The 25638-nt window shown below is 37.8% G+C and overlaps 1 protein-coding gene across 4 annotated transcripts in view; it reads right to left on the bottom strand.

Moving 5' to 3' along the window:
• Window positions 1-25638, bottom strand: part of ATP13A3 (ATPase 13A3) — a 52779-nt gene that overhangs the window by 2622 nt on the left and 24519 nt on the right. For 3 of the 4 annotated variants that reach the window (XM_074547196.1, XM_074547195.1, XM_074547194.1), the window contains 27 exons: window positions 24487-24567; window positions 23694-23763; window positions 21477-21611; window positions 20619-20691; window positions 19716-19847; window positions 18538-18717; window positions 16676-16833; window positions 15831-16019; window positions 14880-14941; window positions 14148-14298; window positions 13944-14060; window positions 12945-12962; window positions 12700-12853; window positions 12495-12615; window positions 11219-11343; window positions 10176-10354; window positions 9610-9732; window positions 9447-9526; window positions 8722-8764; window positions 8515-8624; window positions 7616-7712; window positions 6654-6726; window positions 5679-5856; window positions 4826-5013; window positions 4290-4378; window positions 4017-4097; window positions 255-344 (listed from right to left, as the gene is read on the bottom strand). In XM_074547196.1, coding sequence (XP_074403297.1) covers window positions 255-344; window positions 4017-4097; window positions 4290-4378; window positions 4826-5013; window positions 5679-5856; window positions 6654-6726; window positions 7616-7712; window positions 8515-8624; window positions 8722-8764; window positions 9447-9526; window positions 9610-9732; window positions 10176-10354; window positions 11219-11343; window positions 12495-12615; window positions 12700-12853; window positions 12945-12962; window positions 13944-14060; window positions 14148-14298; window positions 14880-14941; window positions 15831-16019; window positions 16676-16833; window positions 18538-18717; window positions 19716-19847; window positions 20619-20691; window positions 21477-21611; window positions 23694-23763; window positions 24487-24567 — 3097 coding nt within the window. The remainder of the gene's footprint in view (window positions 1-254; window positions 345-4016; window positions 4098-4289; window positions 4379-4825; window positions 5014-5678; window positions 5857-6653; window positions 6727-7615; window positions 7713-8514; window positions 8625-8721; window positions 8765-9446; window positions 9527-9609; window positions 9733-10175; window positions 10355-11218; window positions 11344-12494; window positions 12616-12699; window positions 12854-12944; window positions 12963-13943; window positions 14061-14147; window positions 14299-14879; window positions 14942-15830; window positions 16020-16675; window positions 16834-18537; window positions 18718-19715; window positions 19848-20618; window positions 20692-21476; window positions 21612-23693; window positions 23764-24486; window positions 24568-25638) is intronic. The other variant, XM_074547197.1, reaches the window with a different exon arrangement.

The following is a 25638-nucleotide window of genomic DNA, read 5'->3' as shown; positions in this document are numbered from 1 at the left end:
TGTGGAAACTAAAGATGAAGTGAGAGAAGTCTTAAAGCAATACTCTAGGTTTGTTTCACCATTCTTGCACACACACTAAACTCTTTAAGTGCCAATACAGAAAAAAATATAAACCCAGAAGCCTTTGCTTTTAATGAAATCTAATTTAGGCAGACTTAAGCTAAAGATAAGGCAACGGACACTTATAGATAAGAGACAAAACCAAATTAATCCACATGCACTGAAATGAGGACAGCAAAATACTCGTCTCCAACCTGAGGCGGCTGGGGTATGGTGAGGCGAGATTCTCCTTGTTTGTCTCGATTGAACACAACCTTCCAAAGGATCATATCAAGGAGGACATTCTGTGAGACATTACAGTGAGTGGGAAGAGTTAAAGAAACTAATGATCAATTGTTGTTAGTGTGCACATTACAAATAAAACCTGAAACAGTGGGTTAGCCATAACTAATTCAGTGGTGAGCAAAATGGAGGGTTTATGCTACTTTTGTTGGTACTTTTGTGATAAACATTTCCATTCTTAAGTGCTCACACAAAATTTAAGAATATGAACACGTACTCTAAAATCAACAGCAACAATGACCAAATCTGCATCCATCTCTATGGGTAAAAAACATAAATACACATGTGTTTCAATACTCTAAAAACCTGTGAAAGCACCACATGAAGACATGAGTGCTTAGAGCAGTTTCCCCATAAACCATCTTGGAGTTATCCTTTTTACATAGTCTGTTCTAAACTAGTGACATTCTCAGAAAAGTAGCAGTGGGGTGGCAAAGCTGGGCCACCAGCAGGAATAAAGGAAATACACATAATGGTATGTGTAATTCCATGGTTTTAAAAGAGGGCAGAATTTGAATAGTATGTTGAGCACATCTGGTTATCCTCATACAGCTGCATGGGTGGACTCAGGAGCTTTGAGCCAATCTGACAACACAGGTGTGAACCTGTACCTTCCATGGCCTCGAGCCTACAACTCTGATCCTTGGACAGATTCCATTTCTAACATCTGACTAACTGCTGCCATTGAAAATGGGGAACTGATTAGACAGATTTTTGTAACAGATTTTTATAATGCTTATGATTTTGTAATGTACCACAATTTGACAGTGCTTTTATAAAGCATCAGCCAACAAATCTTCAGCTTGTTCGATGTTCATTTTTGAAGCCAGTCTGGTTTAAGCATGTCTATACCAGGCATCAGGGGTGAGGAGGAACAGCTGCTAGGATCTGCCTTTGTTGTGCAATATTTCCTATCATATGGTAGAAGGAATCTGCATGCTTTGTGATCCTAGTCTGGCACCCACATGGAAGGAGCAAAAGCTTTTCACGGCATTTCAGAAAGCAAACAGAAAACAACCACAGTCAGAAATTACTCCTGTTGTAGAAGTAATGACAAAACTACATATGATCATAGCGTGACACAAAAGTGTCACACTGGCAAGTGTGACTAAGGAAGATCCCATCCTCATGTATCTCATAACTGTGAGACACTTAAAGAGGCATTACTCTAAGCAGAACAAACTCCAGGTGAAATACAGGGTACCTTGTTAAAAGATGGAAGGAGCTGCCACCAGTGGCCTCTCCCAGATACTCAGAATGTGACCTGGGGCACAGGTCTGTAGTGAAAAGTGGAGGGAGCAGAAAATCCAGCCAGGCACACAAGAAGAGAAAGACAATGAGCTATACTTGAAGTGAAGGAAAGAAACAGCCTGGGATTTCTACACAGCACACTGGACCCAGGGAGCTGGCACCACATGACAAAGCTTTAGAGAGTGTAGAGTAACACTGCTGGAATTGGGCAAATGCAGTTCAAGAGGTGGGCATCAGTTATGGAAGGTGAAGTGTATATTGTAAAACAAGGTTTGGGATTTGAGGATTGTTACACAACCGTTCTGTTGGGACACCTGCTGAACAGTAAAACAACTCATCTGCCAAAACAGAGCATTCAACTTACACTTACAAAGTGGAAGAAACTTGGTTTAAGAGAGAGCATAACAGCCCACACAATTAGTGCAAAGAAGTAGGTACATCTATTTTATTACCAAAGTATAGGCAACAAGATAAATAGGGAAGGCTGTTTAGAAGAAATGTGTCAAATCACCCCTGCAGTTTTGGTAATGAAAGTTAAATGACTGAAGTGCACAAAGATGCTAACTCAAACCTCCATAGGAAAAAGAACGGGGTGAGGTTTGAAATAGTGGGTGAAAGAACACAGTCTAATTATAGTGCTTAGGTGATGTTTAGTAGAAATTCACAAGTTTTCAGGCTGATGTGACAACCAACAAGGCCCAGAAGTGGAACCTGATGAACACATATTTAAACCAGAGGAGAACCATTTGTCCTCAAGAGCCACGTGCTGATACATGGATTGGCACACTGCACACACTTCCTACTGGAGCCCTTACACATCCAGAACAGAAACAGCACCAGATTCTATAGAAGTTACAGGATCCCCTGCAGAACAAAGGAATTTTCAAGCAGATGGTAAATGTATTTCCCTCAGTAATCTTTATCACTGGACTGAAAATTGAAATTGAATTGGAAAAAATATTTCTGTCTAGGAGGTTTGTTTTAATTTTATCAGAAGACAAAAAAAAAAAAAAGCCATGATTCTGAAGCTTTAGAATAGTTGTTTTGTTTCAGTGGTAAAGACAGCAAAATACATAAAATTTGACTTTTCACAAATAAAAGAAAGCCAGAAAAGCCCAAACTATTAAGCATTCACTACTACAGAAAAATGAAAGAATTCAAGACCATAAAGAAAAATCATCAGAGGAAGAGCTAGAGTATATACAGGACAATGTAAGAAAGGCACAGGAGCTTTAATAGTGGATAAACTTGTTAACAACAAGAGGCCAAGAAAATTAGTATCTACTGGCACGTTTTGGAAAAGTTGTTGCCTGCCATGTGAAAACACAAAACCATGTTCCAATAGGCAGCAACATAAGAGCATATTTTGCAAATTCTATTTGGAACATTTTAAACACAAAGCACCTTGGTAATTTTGATTCAAGTATCTAAAAAAACCCTTTGTTTGAGTTAAGTTTTAGGTCACTAATAAAGGGAAAAAACATGTCAATTGGACAGAATATTAATGCTGCAGTACTCTTTGAAGACCAAAATTATATGATCCAAGGAAGTATTATACTGATTACATTGGTAGCAATCCCTCACATTCTAATGGAAATAATGATTAGAAGCTGTAGAAAATGTTACACAGTAAAAACAGATAATTGTAGTGTGCACTAGATAATGCTGGAAGGCCTTTTCATCTTGCAGGAAAAAGGTGACTCATGACTGCAACCAAAACCCAAACGTATTCAGGTTGGAAATCACACATGGAGAAAAACTAACCACAGGAATAAATAACTGACTGAATATGGATTTCTTCTGGAAGATTTATTTGTCCAACTTTGATTCTTGGAAACAAAAACAAGGCACCTGGATGAAAGGTAGAGCATGTTTCTGCATACATTAACTCTGGAATTATAGCAGAAGAGGTCAACATCCAGAGTGATTGACTTCAGACAAGCTCAGTGATGGCAAAAGCAGATTTGCATGAACATCTCTACTTCTGGGCTTTGATCATATCAGACAGACCTGCATTACACAGACCTGCATAATTCTGAACAATAAGCTATGTGTACAATCCAAATGAAGGAAGGGGGGCTCCCCTAAGGATTTAGATAGTTCTGTTGTATGTTGTTATTCGGAAGTAACAGAAAATAAAAATAGTGTAATTTAATATGAAATAGTTGAATTATTAAGTCTTTTGACTTTCTCCCTACCCCAATTTTTAAATAAAAAAGATCCTTAAGTTACACTTTAGACACAGAAAGTCTTGACACCTTAAATCTAGCTTACAAGGACATTTGCAGAAATACACACTTAACAAGAAAACAGTAGCCACTCATACTGGCATGTTGTGAAGAGTGATGTAAATAAAAGACAAACATGCACCCTGCAAAAAGAAGCACTTAAAAGAGAAGCATTTTTCCACGTGAATTTCTTACCTCTGTCAGCACAGACACAAGTGCATTTAGAATAACGATGATGACAATTCTTAGGCGCCACTCCGGTGGCACACACACAAGCTGTGGAAACAAGTTACCAGAGATTAGAAACACACATGTGAAGTAAGCACACATCCAAAACTCAGCATTATAAATTCTCCCTTCCCCAGCCAGTGATGTGAAGCTAAAGGTCTGCAGGGCTCATGCTTGCCCCAAAGGCAGCCCACCAGTTTCCTGAGGAAGCTGACACACCCGAGATGTGCTGGCTCTCACCTCCAGAAATTCATCGATAGCTTCAACAGGATGCAACATGATGAAAAATATGAAGACATAAAGAACTATAACAGATAAAACAAACAGAACTGTAAAAAAAGAAAAAAATATTTTAATTGGACCATCTCACAATCGAGAGTTTTAGACAATTTTAATATGTATCATGAGTTCATTACTGCCTGGAAACAACCTCTTTTCTCCCCCTAAACTCCTTCCAAGCAAACTGGGGCAATACTAGTTGTGCTGACAGCCATGAAGAGAGAGAAGATCTGACTACTTCTGACTCCTTCTCAGTGGCTCACTTGTGGAGCTGAAATATATAGACACATGCATGTCTACAAATTAAGCAACTATTAACACAAGTTTCTCCATACAGTTTAGTATTTCCTTATTTCTAGCTGTGATTAGTAGAGGATAACTCCACTATGATCTGCTAGCAACACTATTGCTTCTGAAGTGGCACAACAGGATTGTCAACAAGTGCACAGTGACTTGGGAATTTTATTTGGAACTGTATATACTAAGAAAGGACTCACAATTTTTGTAGCATGGTTGTCTAAAGGGCTTTCCTTTAGAAAAGACAATTGCCACTATGAGGTACTGAAAGCTGGATATAAAAAACAAAGTTGTGTTTTCATAATTTTTAATGTAATGTTCATCATGAACAGTCTCATTCCCATGGTGTGCAGAGCTGGTGTTCTGGGCGTCCAAGACATTACATGCACTGCAACACAAAAACATTGAACACTGAGTTATGGAGAAGAGGCAAATAGGGCCCACTTATTTACAAAAGTAATGACAGAACAAATTGCTACAGTAGTAAAAAAGCTTAAACTTGAGAACATGTTACAGGTAGTAAGAAGTAACTCAAAACTGTGGCAGGGAGGTGGTAATTTTTGTGAATTCAAAGCTTCAAGTTCTTTTATGCTGCCTTTGTAAATTTTCTACATAAACTGTTTTAAAACTATCATTGCAGACTTAACAGACGGGTAAGAAAATACTGCAATCTAAAATATAAAATTAAAACACCTCTTTATTTTCAAAAATATTAATTTGATTTACTGTAACTCTAACAGGAAAGCAAAGCTTTAAAACATGAAAGAGATAGAACAGATCCAAACCATAAATTTCAAATTTCTACCTCAGCTGTCTCAAAGCTGAAGAGTCATTAGACCAAGCCATCTGACTCTGACCCAATTTTGTTTTTCAGCCACTGGGTAGCTCCCATATATTTTTTCACAGAAAATCAGCAGACTAACAAGTTGCAATACAGAAGCTTTATTTTCAAAGTGCCTATGGGGGGAAGGGGGGTTAAGAAAGAAGAGGGCATTATTGCCTATAGCTTTCCAGTCACTCCTGTATCCTGCACAGAGCCACTGAAACACTTACTCAGAGTCTGGTGTCCAAGGCTCGTACCAGGACTGCTGTTTGACCCAGAAGAACCCCAAGGTCTGGAAAGCAAGGCAGATGATGATCTGAGACAACACGGAACACAGAAGTGGACCTGAGATAAGACCTGATGGAGGCCTTCGTGCAACAAGCTCTGTCCAAGCAGGGTTCAGACTCACTGCAGAGAGAACAAAAAACAAACGACACATTGCATCATTATGGTTTTCAAGAGTTATCCTGTTCACATTCTGTGGGATTAGAATGGCTTGCTCATGACATCACTTTAAAATTTAGTCCAGAACTGCAAATGTGAAACCACTTTGAAAAAACCACAGAACCCTAGAACAACACCACAGTGCCTTCTACAGGCTGGTTCCCCAGCAGCACAGCATAGCAGGGGACAGCAGCAGCCATCAGACTTAAGGAATTAGCAGTGTCTGGCCAAATTCCCTTTGTCTGCAAGAGCTTACAGCTTGCCTCCTCACTTTTGGACTGCCATTGCTTCAATTAAGATGCTTTTATTAAATTTGAAAATGGAATTCTACTGTTAGCCAGTGAATTGAATGCTAGGCATGTATGTGAAGTCAAATGTTTCACTAGCAATACTTTGAGTGTAACATTTTGTGGACAGAAGTTCAAAGTAAGAATGCAAGGAATCAAAACATTTGAGCAAGATGATACTGCAATGACTCCTGTTTTGATTCCAAAACTGGCTTCCTGTACTGTGAAGACTTAGTTCCCCAAGATCATGCCCACAATCTGCTTCTTGTTTTAGGACATTTCACAAATTTCAGATGAATCTTATTCAGTACACAGTGTGGTATGGGTTTCTTAATGCATAGATGTAATAGTAATAACATCTTCACTGTATGTCAGTGTTTTCTCAAAACCACATGTAATTAGATATTAAAGAAAATCTGACCAAGCAAAAAGTGGTTCACAGAAGCCACAATGGTAATTCAGTACAGTACTTACTAGTGAAGACAACCACCAAAATGATTGCCAAATCAATGAAGAGAAACTGGAAATCTCCCAAATTGCTCAGGATCTGGAGAGAAACAACAAATGAAACATTGGTAATTTCTTCACACCACAAAAAAAGTTATACTGACACTTTTACATCATTAATTCTTTGAATTTCCCTCTATAAACAAGAGAGTATCCTGTCAAACTGGCCTCCTTTATCTGCAGGAGTCCTGAACACTCTACAATTCACAGAACAATTCCTGAAGTATCACAGTATGAAACAATTTCCTTTTCAAGATGGATAAGCTATTTGTAATTGAAATTGGTTTGTAATCAAAATTATATTATTGAATCTTACATACCAATGCAGTAACAGCTTAGGCCTAGAGCTCTTTAAACACCATAGCCTTACTATGTACTCATACAGCTGTGAAAATTTCCACCTCAAAAGTCCTTTAATACTCTGTGCCTTCAACTTGGTCAGAATACAAATTAAAATACAGGATTTCTACCACATGCCACTATTGTGAAACCAACCATATTAACAGGAAATATTCCACTTTGCTTCCCCCCCACCCAGCCAAATCAGTACTTCCAGTTTCTTTAAATTCTAACATAAAATGAATGCATTGCCCTTTAAAATAAGTTAGGCTATTTCAAAATGCTGAAAATTTTTAAAAGAACTGAAACCTGTATTTTTGCTTTGTATATATGCTTATTTGGTCTTCCTACTGTAGAGACTTTCTTTTCTCAGTCATTGGTTATTGCCTTTTCTAAACAGATACTATCATGTATTTTGTACAGTTAATATGAAAAAAACCCCAAAATACTAACAACACTTTCAGTCTAAATGTATTTTTGAATGCATACATTGTACTCAAAGGGACTTGCAATAATTTGTATTCAATATCTATCAACTTTCAAATCTCTAAATTATGCTGACACTTTATAGGTACTGACAGAATACTTACAGAATACAGCAGAGTAACAGTGATGTACTGGATGATGCTGTATAATGCCATGAATTTGAACACACAGAAGGAAGTTACTAAAGCAGCACGGCCTTCCCTGTGAAAACAGATGGAATCATGTACCTACAAAGCTTTCTGTCCAAGCAGTTCAGTTCTGCCTACCAATATGTTAGCTGCAATTAGACACACCAGCAAACCCTCTGAGGGAATTAGGCTACAGACATGAGAGAAACAGGAGTCAGAATGGCACACTTCCCCAACAGCAAGTTGTGCGTATGTCTTCTGAACTCAGCCACCACCTAACCAGTCCTCTTTGGACTTCATGTGGTTTTCAACAGAGGTTTTTAAATGAATGTCTTTTTACACAGCATCTATGAAGCATTAGTTTACTGCATGGACTGAATAAACACAGTCAGCCACAGAGCTGCTGACTTCAGAAATGTTTCTGATAATGCATTACTTCATTAGTTCCCCACAGACCCCTAGATTCTTCTTTGGCTGACCATTATCCAAAATCATTACCTAATTTCCAATTCTAGAGTCAACAAATTGGTCAAACCCTATTTAGAGAATTCGCCTTCTACTCTGTATGGTGCTGAGCAATTATCTTTGCAATTACACATAGCCTTTATGGAAACTAGCAAAGTGACTACGACAAAATTAAAGACTAACGTGTAGAAGCTTGGTCATGCTTTCACGGACAAAGGATTTTACAACAAAATAGTAAATCATGCTATGGCAGGGTTTTGCACTGAGTACCTTTGGTAAAGAAACAGAATCACTAAAATGTATGTATTCTGTAATTCACACTGGTTTCCTGCAGCATCAAACATATACTAAAATAGAGCATGCAAGATGAGTTACACAGACACATTTAAGTCCACAGTCAGTGGCGTTACCTGATCAGCTTTGGCACACAGGAAATACTGGGTGTCCTGGAAGTGAATGGTGATGCCACAGAAGCCTCAAGTTCAGACAGAGATATACCACCATGTGCCCTCTTCAGTGCCTGCCAGGTAACATTAAAACAGGGACCATTTTAGAACTTGCCTTCAGCTGTACCATTTAACTGAATGGTTCTGTATGGAAAATAAAAATATACTTACCCCACAGTCATTTGCTCCATCTCCACACATGCCCACATAGTAACTACAAAAGCAAAACAGATATCAGCATTCTGGATCATTCTCTAACCATGGTCCATTTAGCTTATTTCATTAATTACTTCTATATTACTTTGAGTTATTCAGGGTTTGTATAACAATGGGTGATCATTAATGCTGAAATCAATTACTGTTGCTGTTATACATATAAGGAGGTAGAAAAGTAACATGACACTGACAGGTCAATCAAAGCAATAATGGTTAATTAACTCTCTATCATCCCAATGTGGTCCAAAGAATCTTTGCTCTAGGCAATGACACTTCTGTAATATTTTGTAAAGCTGCAAGGCCTGACACCAACACTCACATACTGACCAATGTAAACAGAAGTCATCCTGATAATACCTCTGTAATACACAGAAGACATTTGATGGGCTTGTTTCATAAACCAAGCAACTGCATTTATAAAATATGTTCGTCAGTTTGTAAAGATATTCCTCATTTAAAACCTCATTAAAAGTCTGAACCTTTCCCAACTAGCCAGCAGATGGTACTGCTCTCCTCTCATTCTATTAGATCAGCTAATAGGCTGATCTATCAACACAAGGAGTTTACTCAGCCCAGCATTTTTCTTTAGGCAAAACAGCTAGGAGCATGTATAATTTTTGTCTCCTATCAAACCAAACACATTGAACCCTCTTGCTTTCTATGCTCAAGCAAATACTTACTCTACATTTTGTAAAGCTTCCACCAGCTGAGTTTTCTGATCAGGTGCCATGCGAGCAAACACAGTGCCGTGTAGCACGAGCTGCAAGACAGGAGAGTTCTTAATGCTCACAGGGCAAAGGCTCCTCACCACTCAAAGTGCCCAGACTCAAGGGAAATGCTCACCTTGGGTACCAGGTCCTGAAAATGCTCCAAAATCACTGCAAATGACTTCCCATTCATTGCAAAATGGTATTTTGTCATCTGGAGATCCTCAAGGCTTTCATGGACCAATTTAACTGGAATATCCTATCAAAAGTAGTTTAATACAGTAATGAATTCACACAGACACCTTGCCATTTCAAGCTAATACTCAGAGGGGTATTCTATTCTATGTATGACTAGGTTTATAAGAAGGTAATTTGAAAAAAAAACTCATACACACTTACATATTACTAAGAAAATGTAGTTTAATGTTTCAACTACAAGCAGCTAGAGAAGTTTTGACATATTGAAATGTTGGGGAAAAAAAACCCTGTCAAGTGAAATGTCAAATGTCATATCACAGTTGAAAAACTACTTCCCCCAGCTGCTTTACTAGTCTTTGGTATTTGAAGATCTCAAAGTTAACCAGTATATCAATGCTGAACTGACACTTAACAGCTGATTTACTATTTAATGGAATAACATAAAAAGAACTGTAAAACTAACAGCTTACATTCTAACATGTGTGCATAATATGGTCATATTACCTCTGAGTTTATGGCTGGTGATGAACTAGTGCATTTTGCGAGGGTATCTGCATAATGCCAGTTGATCCTGGCAGCCTGCCCATCCTTTGGAGGTAGTGCTTCAGCAATAATGACCTTATCCTGAGGTAGAATCATTCCACAGTCTCTGGCCACAGAGATAGCAGTTAACATGTTATCCCCTGTTAAACAATAGCATTTTAAAGGGTTTCAGCCAGAAAAACATCAAGATCATAGGTTGATATTCCCTGAAAGAGAAAAGCTAACAAAGCCTGTACAGAACTATGAGGACTGCTCCCCTATCAGGGCCAACCTCAGAGCAAACCAAACCTACAGACAACATTCAAAGCCCCAGGTAAACCCCCTCCTCTGCAAATTGTGTTTGCTGCTTGGAGCTATAATGATCTCTTATTGACCACATCTTAGTGTATATGGAAAATCTGGCAGAAAGCCATTTAAAATACTGCTTTTTACAGTCACAGAACATGCAAACACAGAGCTGTATTGTTAGCCCAGCAAAAATTCCAAAATCACATCACCTGTGATTTAAAAAGCAAACACATATCGTATAAAAAACACTGAGCACAGACATCTAGAATGCTTACTAGGACCTAAGTCATTCTCCCAGAAAAAATCCAATACAAAGTGACTCTTCATAGTATAAATGAAAATGGTAGGGAACATCAGGACAACCAGTCCAACCTCCTGTTCAAAGCAAGTTCAGTCACAAAATTAGACTAGGACTTCCACTTAGCCTGATTTGGAAGACTTTTAAGGGTTTTCGTCCTCCAATTCAGTATCAAGTAGTTTATACTTAGGGAGAAGAAACCACAAAGTGGAATTAAAGCCTCTTCTGGTTTCTCTGACTTACCAAAGCAACTTGCACCCAAAAAGAAAAAAAATGGAGTCTGAATATTTTCACAATTATTTTCACAGTTTCTAAACTTCCCTGTTGCTATAAACACAGTGTAAACCCACTGACACTAATACACATAATTAGAACAAGAAAGAGATGGATCTTTGAGTATCAATGTTTACATGCTAACCTGTAACCATGACAGTGCGAATGTTGGCTTTATGCAAATCTTCAAGTACAGCAGGGGTTTCTTGCTTTAACTTGTTTTGCATTATAATTAACCCCATAAAATCCATGTTGCATTCAATAGCATCTCTGATGAAAAAGAGACAAGGAAGAGAAGATTTTAAGATTTACAATTATTAGATGAAACTCTAAAAGCCTGATTTTCTGCTTATCAAAGTAAAGAGGAATGTGTATTTTTAACCATGAAGTAATTTGCTTTATACAAAGTGATGTGAAAGACATAATCACAATAACGTATACTTATTTCCCTTGTTTTATTTGAAAACCAGTATGAAAAAGTGTTGTTTCCTCTCAAGCACAATTTTCAGTTTCTTCCATGAGAAAGCTTTCTAAAGGAAATTACAGTCTCAAATAGGTTATAGCTAAAAAATCTGCTCTGAAATATTAAGATATGTTTAGAGCACACATCTCTATTTTCCAATTTAGCTGAACCTTAAGATAAAAGCTACCACATTCTTAAAAAGGCATGCAAGATTAATAGGCACTAGCTAATTAGGCAGAGAAATGAACTTCCTTTGGTTTACATTAAAAAGTCAGTGTATTTACAGGTCTTGGGTATTCTACTGCTATTGCAGACTTTCACACCTGAAACTGGAAAACTCATTGCTTTGCTAAATGTTCACCTTGCACACAGGGCTGATACAAAAGAACACAGTCAAAGTTGGCATTTTCATAGCCATATTACACATTCAAGCACTGCAGAAAAGATGACATTATCCACAAAACTAGGCCCAGCTGAAAAATATTTCACAGGAGGTTCTACTACTTGAAGGAAGAAATTTTTCTACTTTTCAAACCACTGCAATGAGAAAATGGACATGCTGCCTTTAGGAGACAAAGAAACTACATCAAACATGCATAGGAGGATTTTCACTACTTGCCATTTGCCTTAATAAACATAGATGATATAAATATGTGCAAGTAAAGAAATCAGATGAGGTTTTCTGCCACAATAATGTAAATTAGACACCATGAAAATGATATTCCAGTTCATTTCCAGCTTAAAGCTCATCCTCTGAAATCACTTCATTGCAGAAAAAAATTTCCTTATCTTGTGTGTCCAGAGCACAACTAAAGGATGTACAGAACTATGTATGCCAAGACAAAAAAAGCTAAAGAAGAGTAGTAATTGATGTAAACAAAAATACACATTGCATATTAATTCAAAGGATGCAGCTTTTAAAATCTGTTACTTATTAAAAAAGTGAAGCCAGTCTTACCTGCTAATAGTCTGGACTTTGTGCCACGTAAGCTTAGACTCCAGTTTTCTGTGAGCAAGAGCAATAACTCGGAAGCCCTGCTTAGTGTAGTCTTCCAGGATACGCTCAAAGTCAACAGGAACTTTAGAAAAATCAAGTTTTGAGTTATTAAAATATTCATATTTCAGCTGAGCTACAGAAGAAATAAAAAAATTTGCTCCTTTACCTGTTTCCTGCTTACACAAGCTGGCAATCACCTCTGGGGCACCTTTCATGTAAGCATCCATTCTCTTTTCCCCTAGAACCCTGGCTATGACACACATGCGCTGCAACACTGAGGAAAATGGAAACTGGCGCACGATCCCAATTTCATACCCAGTCTGTGCCAGACAGGAAGGAAGGAACAAAAGGGTTACATCCACATGCATCTTCAGAAAAATAGGTATGTGCCAAATGAAGAAGTATACTTACCGACAGCTCAAACAACTCCTGAAAAAGCAAAAAAATATACAGTCACTCTAAATATCAATTTTGAGTATTTCTTCAGATACAAATTATTTCTACATGAATCAGTATCAAGTCATACTGTATTTTCAATGGATTTCATAAAAGCTGAATATAAATATACTGCATCTGTTTAGTATCCTTTACTTTAAGTGAGACACAGTAGAACTGTAGAGCTTGATTTCTTGATTAGAATTACCAAGACCTTTCACATCCAAACTGTTTAGCCTTTGTAACTGACTAAAGTACTATGGTGTTTCAGAATGAGGCCACATTATTATTAAGTATATCCCTCCAAAAAATAATGCACTAAGTTGCAAGAATGTTCAGATATCAACTACTGCACAGAAATTACTGCTGTGCATGTGCACTGAACCCTGAACAAAAGGCAGTTCTATCTAGTACAAAATACAACTCATACAAATGTACTGACTTGTTACAACCTCCCACTACCCTACTCTGTGATAATCTGGATATACACTCACAGGCTTAAAATTTCCCTTTGTGAAATATTTAAAAATACTTCAAAATACAGCTAGAAGAAACATTTGCCAAGTACATTTTGTTTTTTTACTCAGCACTTAATATTATCTCCAAGGTACCAGAGTGGCAAGAATTCCATGCCACATAGTGACATTAACAAATTATTGTCTTAACTGAAACTGCAAGGTGAGCACACCTAAGCATTTCATTAAAATGTAAGAATTTGGTAACATACAAATATTAAAAGGCATAAGCTCAAAAAGCATTACTGTACTTTTAAACTAATCAGTAAAGGCAATAATGCTGACACTCACTTTGCTCACCTTGCAATGGGCATATACTGAATCACTATCTTCAACAATGGTTTAAACATGTTTGTTGTATCCTTGCCATCAAAACCCTCACAGTTCTGACCAATTTCAATTTTATCATATAGTAAAATGTGTTTATTTAACTCATATAAATTGTTTTGAGTTTTTATACCATTTCTTGATCTGTTGCTTGCTTGGATTCTGGGGAAAGTTGTTTTGAAGGTCGAACCACTGTTGGCATGATTCTATTATGAAGGGCTGTTTCCTCTTCAGTTGCTTCTTCTAAAATCTGTATTAAAAAAAAGTCAACTAATTTATACATTCATTAACTTGGACTTGCTCATAATCCAATATTCAGGAGAAAAAAGACACTTACCCATCCTATTGCTTCAAACATCTTCAAATCAAGGGGATCCCCAGAAAGCACCCCTTCAATTTTTGTAAGGGAATGACAAGTTGCCATGCAAGCAACAAACTCTGACCTCAGCAAGCTCTCACTGCAAGCCCTCTCTTCCGGCAAAAGGAAACTGAAACAATGAAGTAATAATATACTTAGCACTATAATTATTTATTATGAGCCACTTCAAAAGGTTTGTTTAGATTAACAGAAGAAAATTGACTGCACAAGTCCCTTCACTTGTGTTTTCACACATCACGGAAAACAAATTAAGACTCTGGGCTGGAATCTTCAGAAACTATCACAACTTTTTCCTCCTTCAAACACTCAGTGCTCATTCCTTCCTTGTCTAGTTTGATCTCTCATACAAGGCCCTCTTATCACTTAGTACTTAACTTAATTAGCTAAGGTAATTCATTTTAGCAGCCCAAAAAGTCATGGCTTAGGAGGACAGGATTAAAGAAATATGCAACTGTTTTGCAGTATGACCATGATGAGATCTCAGACTAACAAATAAAATTCTGCCTCAGCTTCTCTGGAGAGTTTAAACTTCCACTAGACCTAAGCCACAGTTTAAGTGGCATTCCTACAGCACATTACAAAAATGTAAACATACATGAGCTCACACTGAATTTTCTATCCTATTCTGCTGAAGCTGTTACAGTACAACATGAGTATCATGTTTGCTATCAGCCCTGAGCTCATCCTTACCGAGCATTTTCCACCCGCTGAATCCCCCAAAGATCCAAGCCATCCTCAGTAAGTGTGCCAGTCTGCAAAGAGACCAAGGGCATGGCATGAAGAAAAAGCCTTCAGAAACAAACTATCTTCCAGCAAAGCAAAAATTAGCAGCTATTTAAGAAAGTTTTCTTTTGTTTTCACATACAAAGCAAGACTTCAGGACAGAAAATACAGTATCTCCCCTTGCTTTTTGCTAGTAATTAAGTTTCAAACCTGGTAAGTAACTTTCAAAAACATTCAAAGCAGTCATGCTCCTCACTGGAGACAGGACAAATGAAACAGACCTTTAAAATCCAAAGCTGATAGCACATCATCTCAATATTCAGAGACTAAGGACAATGGAATATGGGCACTAAACCATTAGTACTATCTGATATAGTTAAAACAGTAACTGAAATGTACTTACAGTTGAAATAATACAGTTAGTATTATACTTATTATTTGAGATAAAATCAAAAGAGGAAAATAAATTTTATCTAGGAAATAGCCAAAAGCAAAGAATTCTGGCTAGCAGCATTACTGTCTTTCATTCATGTTTGTTTAACAAATAATAACAAAATACACTCACTCAGCTTTTCATTGATATTAATGAAAATGAGAACAAGTCTGACTTCACACCTGAGTTTTTCAGAAGCTTGTGTGCTAAATAAAGTTCTTAGTAAGCCTTAACTCTCACATTTCTGAGGTGCCAGTAGTAAGTTGGGAGTTTTGAAATAAGAAAGCAGCTCAATTACAACAACTTCTTAGAGCAGATTAAATTAGGAGAATTGGCAGATGGTAAACACTGAATACCTGGAAGCTAACAGATCACAAATCATCTAACTTACATGAAAAATAATGAGTTTTCCCTTTTTATCTATACAAACTCCCTTTTCTAAGACAATGCTCCTTCAGGTAGCAAGGTTTCAAAATTCACCTAACCTTATCAAAACACACAAGATTCAGCTGGCCACAAATATTTATCCTTTGTGGGCTGATGCAGAAGATGCCAATTTTTTTCAACCTTCTTTGTGCATAAACGATGCCAGCAGTCATAGCAGCAGGGAGTGCTGGAGGCACCGTGATGGTGATAATGTCAAGGGACTCGATGATGATGGTGCGAGCTGGAACCTGCAGCAGAGGTCAGAGTTAACGAGCAGAATTCACTGCTTACACATTCACCATCCCACTGATGGGATGCAAGAGCAAAAGCCACACATTGTTTTCCCCAGTATAGTGTGTTCTGGATTGCCCAGAAATTTAGCACAATCTTCACCTACCATCAGCAACCACAATAATCCAGTCCTAAATTATCCACAACCCATAACTTTAAATTTGCACTTTTCTCCCTGGCAATGTATTACATTAAAACATAAGCTGAATAATGCAAAATTTTTTGAGAGAAAAAAATAAATAAAACAAACAAAAAAACTTAAAAGTTATCAGGTTATTCCTTGATAAGGACTTTTTTGCCTGCAGCATGTTTAGATGGGCTGTATCCTATTTCTTCCAACTATAAGTCAGATAGTTACATATAACAAAGATAAAAATCTAGTAACTGGGTCAAGAGAAACCAAGGAAAACTCAAATTTCTCTCTAAGATATTAAACTTCTGCTTCTGTGCTGAATTTCCGTCTCAATAACCTTGTCTCATTTCACTGATATAAAACAGAACAAAAAGATTTTCACTTTAAATCAAATAGTTTCTCATCATCTGAAGTGTGATGGAAGTCATGGTCACCACTTTTCTAAACTAAGGCAGTTCTGGAGCAGAAATGGAAACATACCTCATTTAAGATGCTATTGACAATTGTGTAAAGAAATCCAAAGCCTGCTACCACCACCAGAGACAGGAGAAATAAATACGCATCTCTGTAGAGCTTAAAATCAGTTGGCTTTGGATACAGTATGGAACGAACAAGCTGTCCTTTAGCAGTACTAAAGCCTAGAAATAAAAAAGGAGTAAGTTATTAAAAATACAAACAAAAGCAAAGCTATTAAAATACATTAAAAACCTCAATAAAACCCTTAAGCTACTAATTTCATTACAGTGCTTCTCAATATCCACAGCAGATGTTTTGCAATACTGTAATTAAGGTGCTTATATGCGTACATCACACTAAGGGCTTCTCTCCTACGGCAAGGACATGCAGCTGATGCAAACAAACCCCTCCTCTGCAGCAGCAGCAAATCCTCACATGGCTTGGTCTGGCAGAGTTTGCTGTACTGCATTTTGTCCCTCACCGTGCAGAGCTAGTGGCCATATTTATTGTCTAATTAAGCCAGTCCTTGCAGAAAAGAAAATTAAGATATTCAGAGTCCAACATCAAATACTGAAATGGCAGGTCTACTTAAGTTCCTTTGAGAGCCAGAATGAAAGACTCAGAAAAAACTGCAGTGCAGGGAGTCATCTTCTGAGAAGGGCACCTCCTGATGGCATTTTGACAATTAAACTAGGAGACTAACCCTCTAAAGGTCTCAGTTGAACAACCAACAGATATCCCAAGGCGCTCCTTGAACTTTTGCCTCGACGTTTAAAGAGGCCAACATTAATGCCCAATTTTGTGTGCCCAAAACATTTTTCATCTGCTTACACTTCAAAGTCTATTACTACAACCTAATGTCAATGCAAGGTCTTCTGGCATTAGTGACAGCTCCCTGACAGCTTTTCAGTGTGCAAGCCACCACAGCAAAGGCTGAGCCCTTGCTCAGGGCATTGCCTTCAGCAGTTCATTTCTGCTGCTGTTTGGGCTCACCCTGCTCTACATGCACACCTGCTGGGCACATGAAATTGATTTAAGAAACAAAACAAGTTCAGATGTATATTATTAAAGGGCAGATGTGTTCAACAGAAGGAAAATATCTATCTGAAAGAAAAGACTAATAAAAGCCTCAAAAAAGAGAATAAAACAAAAAATTAGAACTTTTACTGCTAAAGCAGACTAACAGAAGGTGAAAAGAATACACCAGAGTAAGAAACAGCTAATTAGGATGAAGTTATTTGTTGGAAATCTTGCTTTAAGTAGCAGTCTAGTCAATTCAGTCCAATTTCTTCTAACTTGTTTTATTGTACTTTGGATTATAGCTTGCATTCAATTTATTTTGTGGCAATTTTCTTAAGATAATCTTTGTAAAGCAGAATCCCACAATTATACTAGCTTGTGCAATTCGTTTTCATAGACATTTATGACCAGACCTCTAACATATGAATTAGCATTTCTGTAGCTAGATCAAACTAATTTTTTAAGTAAATGTTATGCACTTTGAAATAACTATAGGTAAAGAAAAACATTTGGCATTGTGAATGACTCTGCTAAAATCAGCTGTTCCCCACTACCCATCCAATCAGCTGCTCCCCACTATCCACCCAAATCTTTTCCAAGAGGCACATGCAGTTCAACCAACACACTACAAAGAAACCTCTAAAGGACAAGAAAACACATTCAAGTAAGTTTTAAATGATGCTGAAGACTTTTTTCCTTGCCAACTGTTAATCTTCAGAACATCCTCTAGTTTTATCATGGTTTTAAGACTTTTATCAAGCTATGTGGGGTACATTCCTTTACCAAGTTTAGCAGTATCAGCCAATTGACACACACCTACAGAAAGGAGTAGTACACCAACAAGGGATAAAGGTAACCATCAGTACCTGTCCTCACCACCAGAGCTTTGACCAACTCCCCAGTGTAGAAGCGGGTCTGGATGACATTGGTCCCACAGAACAGCGTGTGCCGCTTGTGCACCTCGGGACTGTAGATCTCATCTCCCACTGCTTTTGGATATTCTGAAGGATTTGGCAGATTGATCTTTGTGACAGGAACACTTTCACCTTAAAGGAAAGAAAGTCTCTAAGCAAGATCAGAGAAGAAAAGACATTTTTTTCATTCACAACTACAAGTAGAATAATATAATGTCATTTCACCAGCACAGGCAGACTTAAGGAAGTCATCTTCCTTTTAGCATATTAGGTAGTCTCTCACCTTACCCAAATGCTATTTAACTCCTTATACTCCTTTAACTTCTTTCTAGAGCTTCTGTGCCCTTTACTTCAAATGACAGTTTATGATATAAAACACAGTTCATTAAAATAAACAGGACAAGCTTCCTTCTCTCGCTGAAAACCATCACCCCCATCTTTACTCAGAAAAGCTAGAAGCTGAAGAAAATTATTCTCAGCTCCTTTGGTGACCAAGTGCACTCAAGCTAGGGGAACAATCAATTTTTATCAGTTGCTAGCAACAGCAAGAGGATCAAGTATATTCAGAAAAACTGAACACAACAGAACATACAATCTCTGAACTAAAATTTCCTAAAGGCTGTCAATTTGGACAGATTATCCTAGGAATAACAAAAAGTCCATCCTAGTCACTGAAGCTGTCCTTTAAATACATCAGACACCTGATTTCAGAGTATGCAGGCACAATTTGAGATAATAATTTGTGGTTTTAAATACAGTAGAACATTCTACTCACTACTTCATTTTTGGAAGAAGCTAAAAGTTTGGGAAAAATATTTCTGAAGAAACAGCCTTCTGATCTGCACTGAGAACATCAAGTTAAGAGGCAGGAAGACAAACTATCAAGAAGAATTTTTTTTAACAAGAAACAATCATTCATTTTTAGAGTTTTCAAGCAGTATCAGGTAGGTGTTGCAGATAAGCAGGACACAACACCTAAGTACTTCACAACATGTCTAACTGTAAGAACATACACATTTCAAACAAAATAAACATATCCACTTCTGCTAAAACATACTGCAAGTAAGCATGCACACAGGTATAAGCTAATACTTTTAGGCCTGCAGCACTGTGTATCAAATTTCCTTTACCTGTTAGCATACTTTCATTTACAATGCAAGTACCACTGAGCAGCACTGCGTCACACGGCATAATTGTCCCGTTGGATGGAATCAACATGGTATCTCCAGGCACCAGGTCAGTGGAAAGGATTTCTTCTATTTCTGAGTATTAGAACACAAGCAAGTTTACTTGAAAATAGCCACCACCTACAAAACCTGATAAAGATCCTCACACTCAAGATCCAGGTGGTGACAAATACAACTATTAATAAAATGTACAAATTGATTTAACTAATGGCATGAAGAGATTTTAAAAATATAAAGAAAAGGCCATTGATGAACCCCAATTCCACCACAGATTAAACTCCAGAGCACATGGATAGAGTGCATCATGACAAATGAAAGGAATTGAGCTTATACAAAAGATATTAATGAATAGCTACAGTTTAACTTCAGTATAAAGACATGAATCCAACACCAATGTATGTCTTAAAAACAATCTCATGCATCACACCTTTTGGATACCACACCTTTAACTGCTGTGATATCCAAATGAGGCGAAGTTCAGAAATTATCTTGCAGCCCTTGCTGGGTAATAAATTGTAATGGAGACCCAACACATGCACATCTTTAAATTAGGAAAGAAACCAGAATGACTATTACAGAAGTGGAATGGTAGAAAATGAGAAACAGCAATAGAACAAGCACCTGATCTAGAACAAACCTGATACTCACTGAAAATTCCATCTAGAAAGTTAACCCTGAACACATTACACTATCTAAATTCCACTTTGAACTTCTTTTCCCATGCAATTTTGCTAAGGAATGCAAGCATTACAAGCTGATTAAAGAAAGAACAGATGCAGACCCACTTTACACTCACACTTCATGAGCAATTTAAATTCAACCTTCCAAGCCACCTGTGAAATTTACCTTGGTTTCCTCTGCAGACAGAAACCCTTACAATGCTGTGAGCTGCTACCATGTCATGTAACATAACATATTGCTGCGAAGGGGAGAAAAATTCATTATTCAAAAGCACAGCTTGTCTTCTTCTAAATGCACATTGCACAGTAGAAGAGATGAGATTCTCTACCAACATTCTTTAACAACAAAATGCTACTCAAAACATTCTCTTGAACATAGTTTAGAAAACTTATGGGCAAATAAAGCTTGAGTGCATCAACCTGTACAGGCTTCTATTTTAACAGCATTCTGCAAGCAAACATACACTGTCCTGTAAAAATCTTATAAAATCATTTAGTCATTTACAAAAGTAACAGCTGCAGTAGTTGTATGGACTTGAATTAAGGTAGAAGTTGTTTGGGGTTTTTTTGTCTCTGGTCTGAATTCAGAGATTGCAATTTAAGGATAATTACTACTTTGATTCCCATCAGGTAAGTCTACAAAGCAAACTGAATCACCAGTTTAACAATCCATATGCTTCACTGGTGCTCAGTTCTGCAGGGCCTTTTCAAGCAAGGAAACAACACAAGATGGAATCACTACTGTCAATAAAGCTTGGTCCATAAACTTGTGTCCGGCTTTTATTTAAGCAAGGGAGCGTTTCTGCTGTCTGAGGCCAACCTATTGATTCATCAGCGTGGAAAAGATTCAAAGGCCTCAAAGAAAACTATAAATCCAAATTCTTTCAGCTCAAAGAGAGAAAATGCATAGCAATATTCTATCTGTATAATTCTGAAAAATTCTTAAAGATTTGTAGGCAATTTCATAACAAAATAAGGCAATGAGTAAAAGCCAAAAAGATGCATCCATTTTCTTTGAACTTACCTTTCTAATGGTGTAGAGTGAGCTAACAATGGATATTACAGACATAATCACAATTGCTAATGCATAGTAGTGGTACTCATCAGTGATCCACAATATCACACTGAACAACTGGAAAATGTAAAAAGGGTTGAGAACCTAGAAGAGTGACAGAACATTCAAGTTACACCAAAAGGTCACATGGGTTCTCCATCAGAACAAAGCTGAAATTATCCTCCTCCAGGGAGAAGACAATTTCAGTTCTTCATACATACTTTTTGATTTGCCAAAATGATCCTTTTTTTCACTATCTCCTCAGCCCCTCAAAAAGCACAGTTCTCACTCAAATATACACAAATACAGACTTCAAAGACTGCATGCGTTTTCCCCTACACCTCAAAACAAGGTAATGGCAATATCTGATGCACCCTCAAATTATAATTCTTAAACAAATTTGGATGTTATTTTCTATTTATTCTTAATAAATGCCCTGATGTCGTGGTTTGACCAGGAAGGAGTGGGAATTCTGGGAAGCTGTGGTCAAACCAATGAAGGTTTTGGGTTTGAGACTGGCGTCCGGTGTGGCCAGTGGGGTTTGGACACACCTCCGAGAATACACAGGGGTTAAAAGCAAGGCACTGCCCTTGGCACTTCCTCTTTTGGACACCGCGGCCGAGGAGTTCAGATCTCTCTCTCCCCCGCCCAGCCTGTTGCTGCTGGGCGGGGGAGGGGCCGGCCATGCGGTAGGCCTGGGGCCTGGACAGAGATGGGGTTGAGGGGGCTTCGGGGGGCTTCGAGGATGGAAGGGTGGAAGATCCCAGAGAGTCAGCCCTCGGGCAGCCAGCCCCCCCAGGAGAGCAGCCAGCTAGGAGGAGAAGGAGGGAGAGTGCCCGGCTGGAGCGGCAGCGTGTGGGCAGCGTGCGTGGGAGTCGCTCCGGACCGACAGAGACTGAAAACTTTTAACCCTTTCTTGCATGATTGGGGCCTTGCAAAAATGCTAATCCTCCTCGAAGCTGAATAAGAAGGGAGATAAGAGATGAGATGTGGAGATGATTGGATGGGGAGAGATGATTTGGAGTGGCCTTTTGGCTGGACTTTTCTCGTGGCTATGGACTCAGTTGTTCCTGTGACACAGACTGCATTTAGGGGGAGGCAGTGCCTCAAAACCAGGAAGGTTCTTCGTGAGGACCCCCCGGCCCCAGGGGGTTGGAAAAATATGGGGGGGACAGATGTCCCAAAAGCAGAGACTGTGCCTTTTTGGAGTGAGACAAGGCATCCTTGAAAGACAACCCTAAAAGCAGCTCTGGCCATGCGCAGTGGTGAGAGCACTGGGCATGGAAGGAAAATGTCACAAGCGGCAAAGGGACTTTTTTTTTTCCGGGCGGTGCCGAAGTGACAGAGAAGCACACGAGGTTTCAGTGTGTTTCCAGGAGAAGCCTATGGAACGAGAAGGACTCCTTTCCTCTTCATGAACTGATGTTTGAGTATACTAAAGTGTCGTACCGGGTGTTTTGGGAGAATGTATTGGATTGGGAAAGTCAGGTGGTGGGGAGGAGGAAAATGGTTTTCTTTGTAAGGTTTTCAATTCTTTTCTTCTTTTTCCTTATGGTCTTTCCCTATTTTTCCTGTAGTTTAAGTAATAAAGTGTCTTTTATGTTTAAGTTGGAGCCTGTTTTGCTTATTCCTGGTCACATCTCACAGCAGACACCAGGGTGAGGCATTTTCATGGGGGGCACTGGCTCTGTGCCAGGCTCAAACCATGACACCTGATACCTCGAGTTCTTACTCTGTTAGATCAGGTTGGAGAGTTTCTTTGTTCAGAATTTCTACTGTGCATTATTACAACACAAAATAACAAAGCAGTTATTCAAATCCACCTGATACAAGGAAAACGAAACAAATCCAACAATACTACATTTCATTTGTTCATTAAAATAAATATGCTGTAATATATAATCCCTGGCCTTCTCATGGAGAACATGTCATTTTATGTTTTAAATTAATTACAAAAAATAAATAAGATGCTGACCCTTTCAAAGAATTCTGATATGTTTTCTAATTTCTTACTAAGGCACCAGGCTGTGAACTTTGGAGCTTATAGCTCAAAAAAATTGTCCATACCATTTTGTTTTAGAAAGTTGGGCTCTAAGGGAAGGTTTCCAACAGTCAATAGTCATTGCACTTGAAACAACTTTCAATAATATACCTTTTTACTTTGATTTGTTAAAGAAAAGGTTTTACCTCCTTAACCAGAAGCTTAAAAATGGAAGGCACTTTCACAGCAATTTCATTTACTCCATAGAATGCTTTTCTGTATTAAAAAAGAAAAATACAAAAAAAAAAGTTAATATTTTTTTAGGAGTCTTATTGATGTCAAAGTAATTCCACTAATCTAATAAAGTATAACATGTCCCCCAGTCTGTGACTCTCTTCTTATTTATCATTGTTTCAAAAAGTGCTTTTCAGAAAACAGTTACCTACTGAGATGTTCCAATACAAAGATAATTATTTTATACTTCAATTTAAACTGTACATTATTTTTTAGATTCTTTCATAACAAGATTTCTCTGCAAACTATGTATGAGACCAATGTTATTAAATATGTCCTTCTGAAATCCAGTATGTGATTCTCATTACCTTAAGCTTAAAGCAGGGTTAACTCTTACCCTGCAGTAACACAATGTTTTCAAGGTCCTATATCTTAGTTTTATTCTCAGCATGAAAAAAAGGCAGATCATGAAAAAGGGAGCTTCAAGAAACCAAGCTCTGATGGGGTCAGAGCTGATTAAATGGCAGTGACATGAAAAAGCCCTTAAAATTATCTGAGGGAAAAGGCTTTTATTTTAGACACAAATTGCCAGAAGATGAATTGATAAGCAAGCAGATGCTCCCATATTTCAACCTGTATGAAGGTCTCATTTCAAAAAAAAAAATCAGACACTGATCACTCAATTGTCTTCCAGGCTTTTTAACACTCTGAGCACAGGTAATGAAACATCAACAACTCTTCCCTCAAGTACTACTGCAATATTACCTGTAATCATGCATTCCCTTTGTCAGTCCTGTGCTGTATTCATTATGAATTGCAGAGCAGAAGGTAGATTCATCTAGGCCTCTAAATCAAGGAAAAGTCAATGAGTTATTTAAAAAATCTGATATTTAAAATTAAGTCTTCAGTGACTCAAAGGGGCTAGGTCTTTGCCACGAGGTATACACCATTTTATAAAACAACAAAATCTATGGATAAATGTGTTCTTAGCTGGTTTTGTCACAACTGCAGATACCAGTGACACATTAAAAGCAATCTACTTGTTGATATATCTTACTCTGTAGGATAGTAATACCTATTCCAATCAAAATGGAGTCACTTAAAAGATGAAGTACAATACTAGCATAACTAGTATTCAAAGGCTTCTAAAAAGTGAGCAAGTTGTTTTATAAAACATTATATGAAATCAATGTGAATTAACATCTCTTCAAATTATCTTCATTTGACTCTAGGTAGTAATGGAAGTTTTTAAGAAATAAGTATTAATCAATTTATTAAATAAATCTATACCACAGCTATTTTACAGCATCTTACTATCACAGTGTTTCCACGATGAGGAAAAATGCATCCTACATTTGTGCATATTTTGTAACAACTACTTCCATTCTCTAGAACACAGGGAAAGCTTTAAATATCCTCACTACTGCAAAGCCTAGGATCACATTTCCACCAACTGCTTGTACAAGAAAAGAAGATGAAACTTATGTGTTAACCTGGCCCTGGGTTTACCAGGTTTCTCAAAACCTTTTTAAGTTCAAGGATTTTAAAAATACACAAAACTCTGTTAATAGCTGTGTTTTTCCTCCCACTCTACCATGAACAACTTTTCTTTTTCTGTAGGAAAAGAAATGTAACAATGGAGTTAAGGAGAGTGCCTAAATTTAAGTGCTCTATATGCAAATATGCATACCTATGTGTGCCATGTCCATGCAAGGACAGAGCTTCTAGCACAATGTTCTCTTCTTTTTACACTACTGCTACAGACTGAATTCCCAGGGCACTAAAATCCCTGTGTGCAGAGTTTATTATAAAAAGCACTCATCAACCCACTCAGAAATTCAGATGACAGTAGCTAAAACAAAACAGACATCCAAGGTCAGAGTTGCATCCTCTTTGGCTATGTGACCAAGTCTGACT

The sequence above is a fragment of the Zonotrichia albicollis genome, chromosome 9 (genome assembly GCF_047830755.1).
Source record: "Zonotrichia albicollis isolate bZonAlb1 chromosome 9, bZonAlb1.hap1, whole genome shotgun sequence".
Taxonomy (NCBI): Eukaryota; Metazoa; Chordata; class Aves; order Passeriformes; family Passerellidae; genus Zonotrichia; species Zonotrichia albicollis.
The sequence above is the reverse complement of the archived record's forward strand: the minus strand, read 5'-3'. Positions and strand labels throughout refer to the sequence as shown.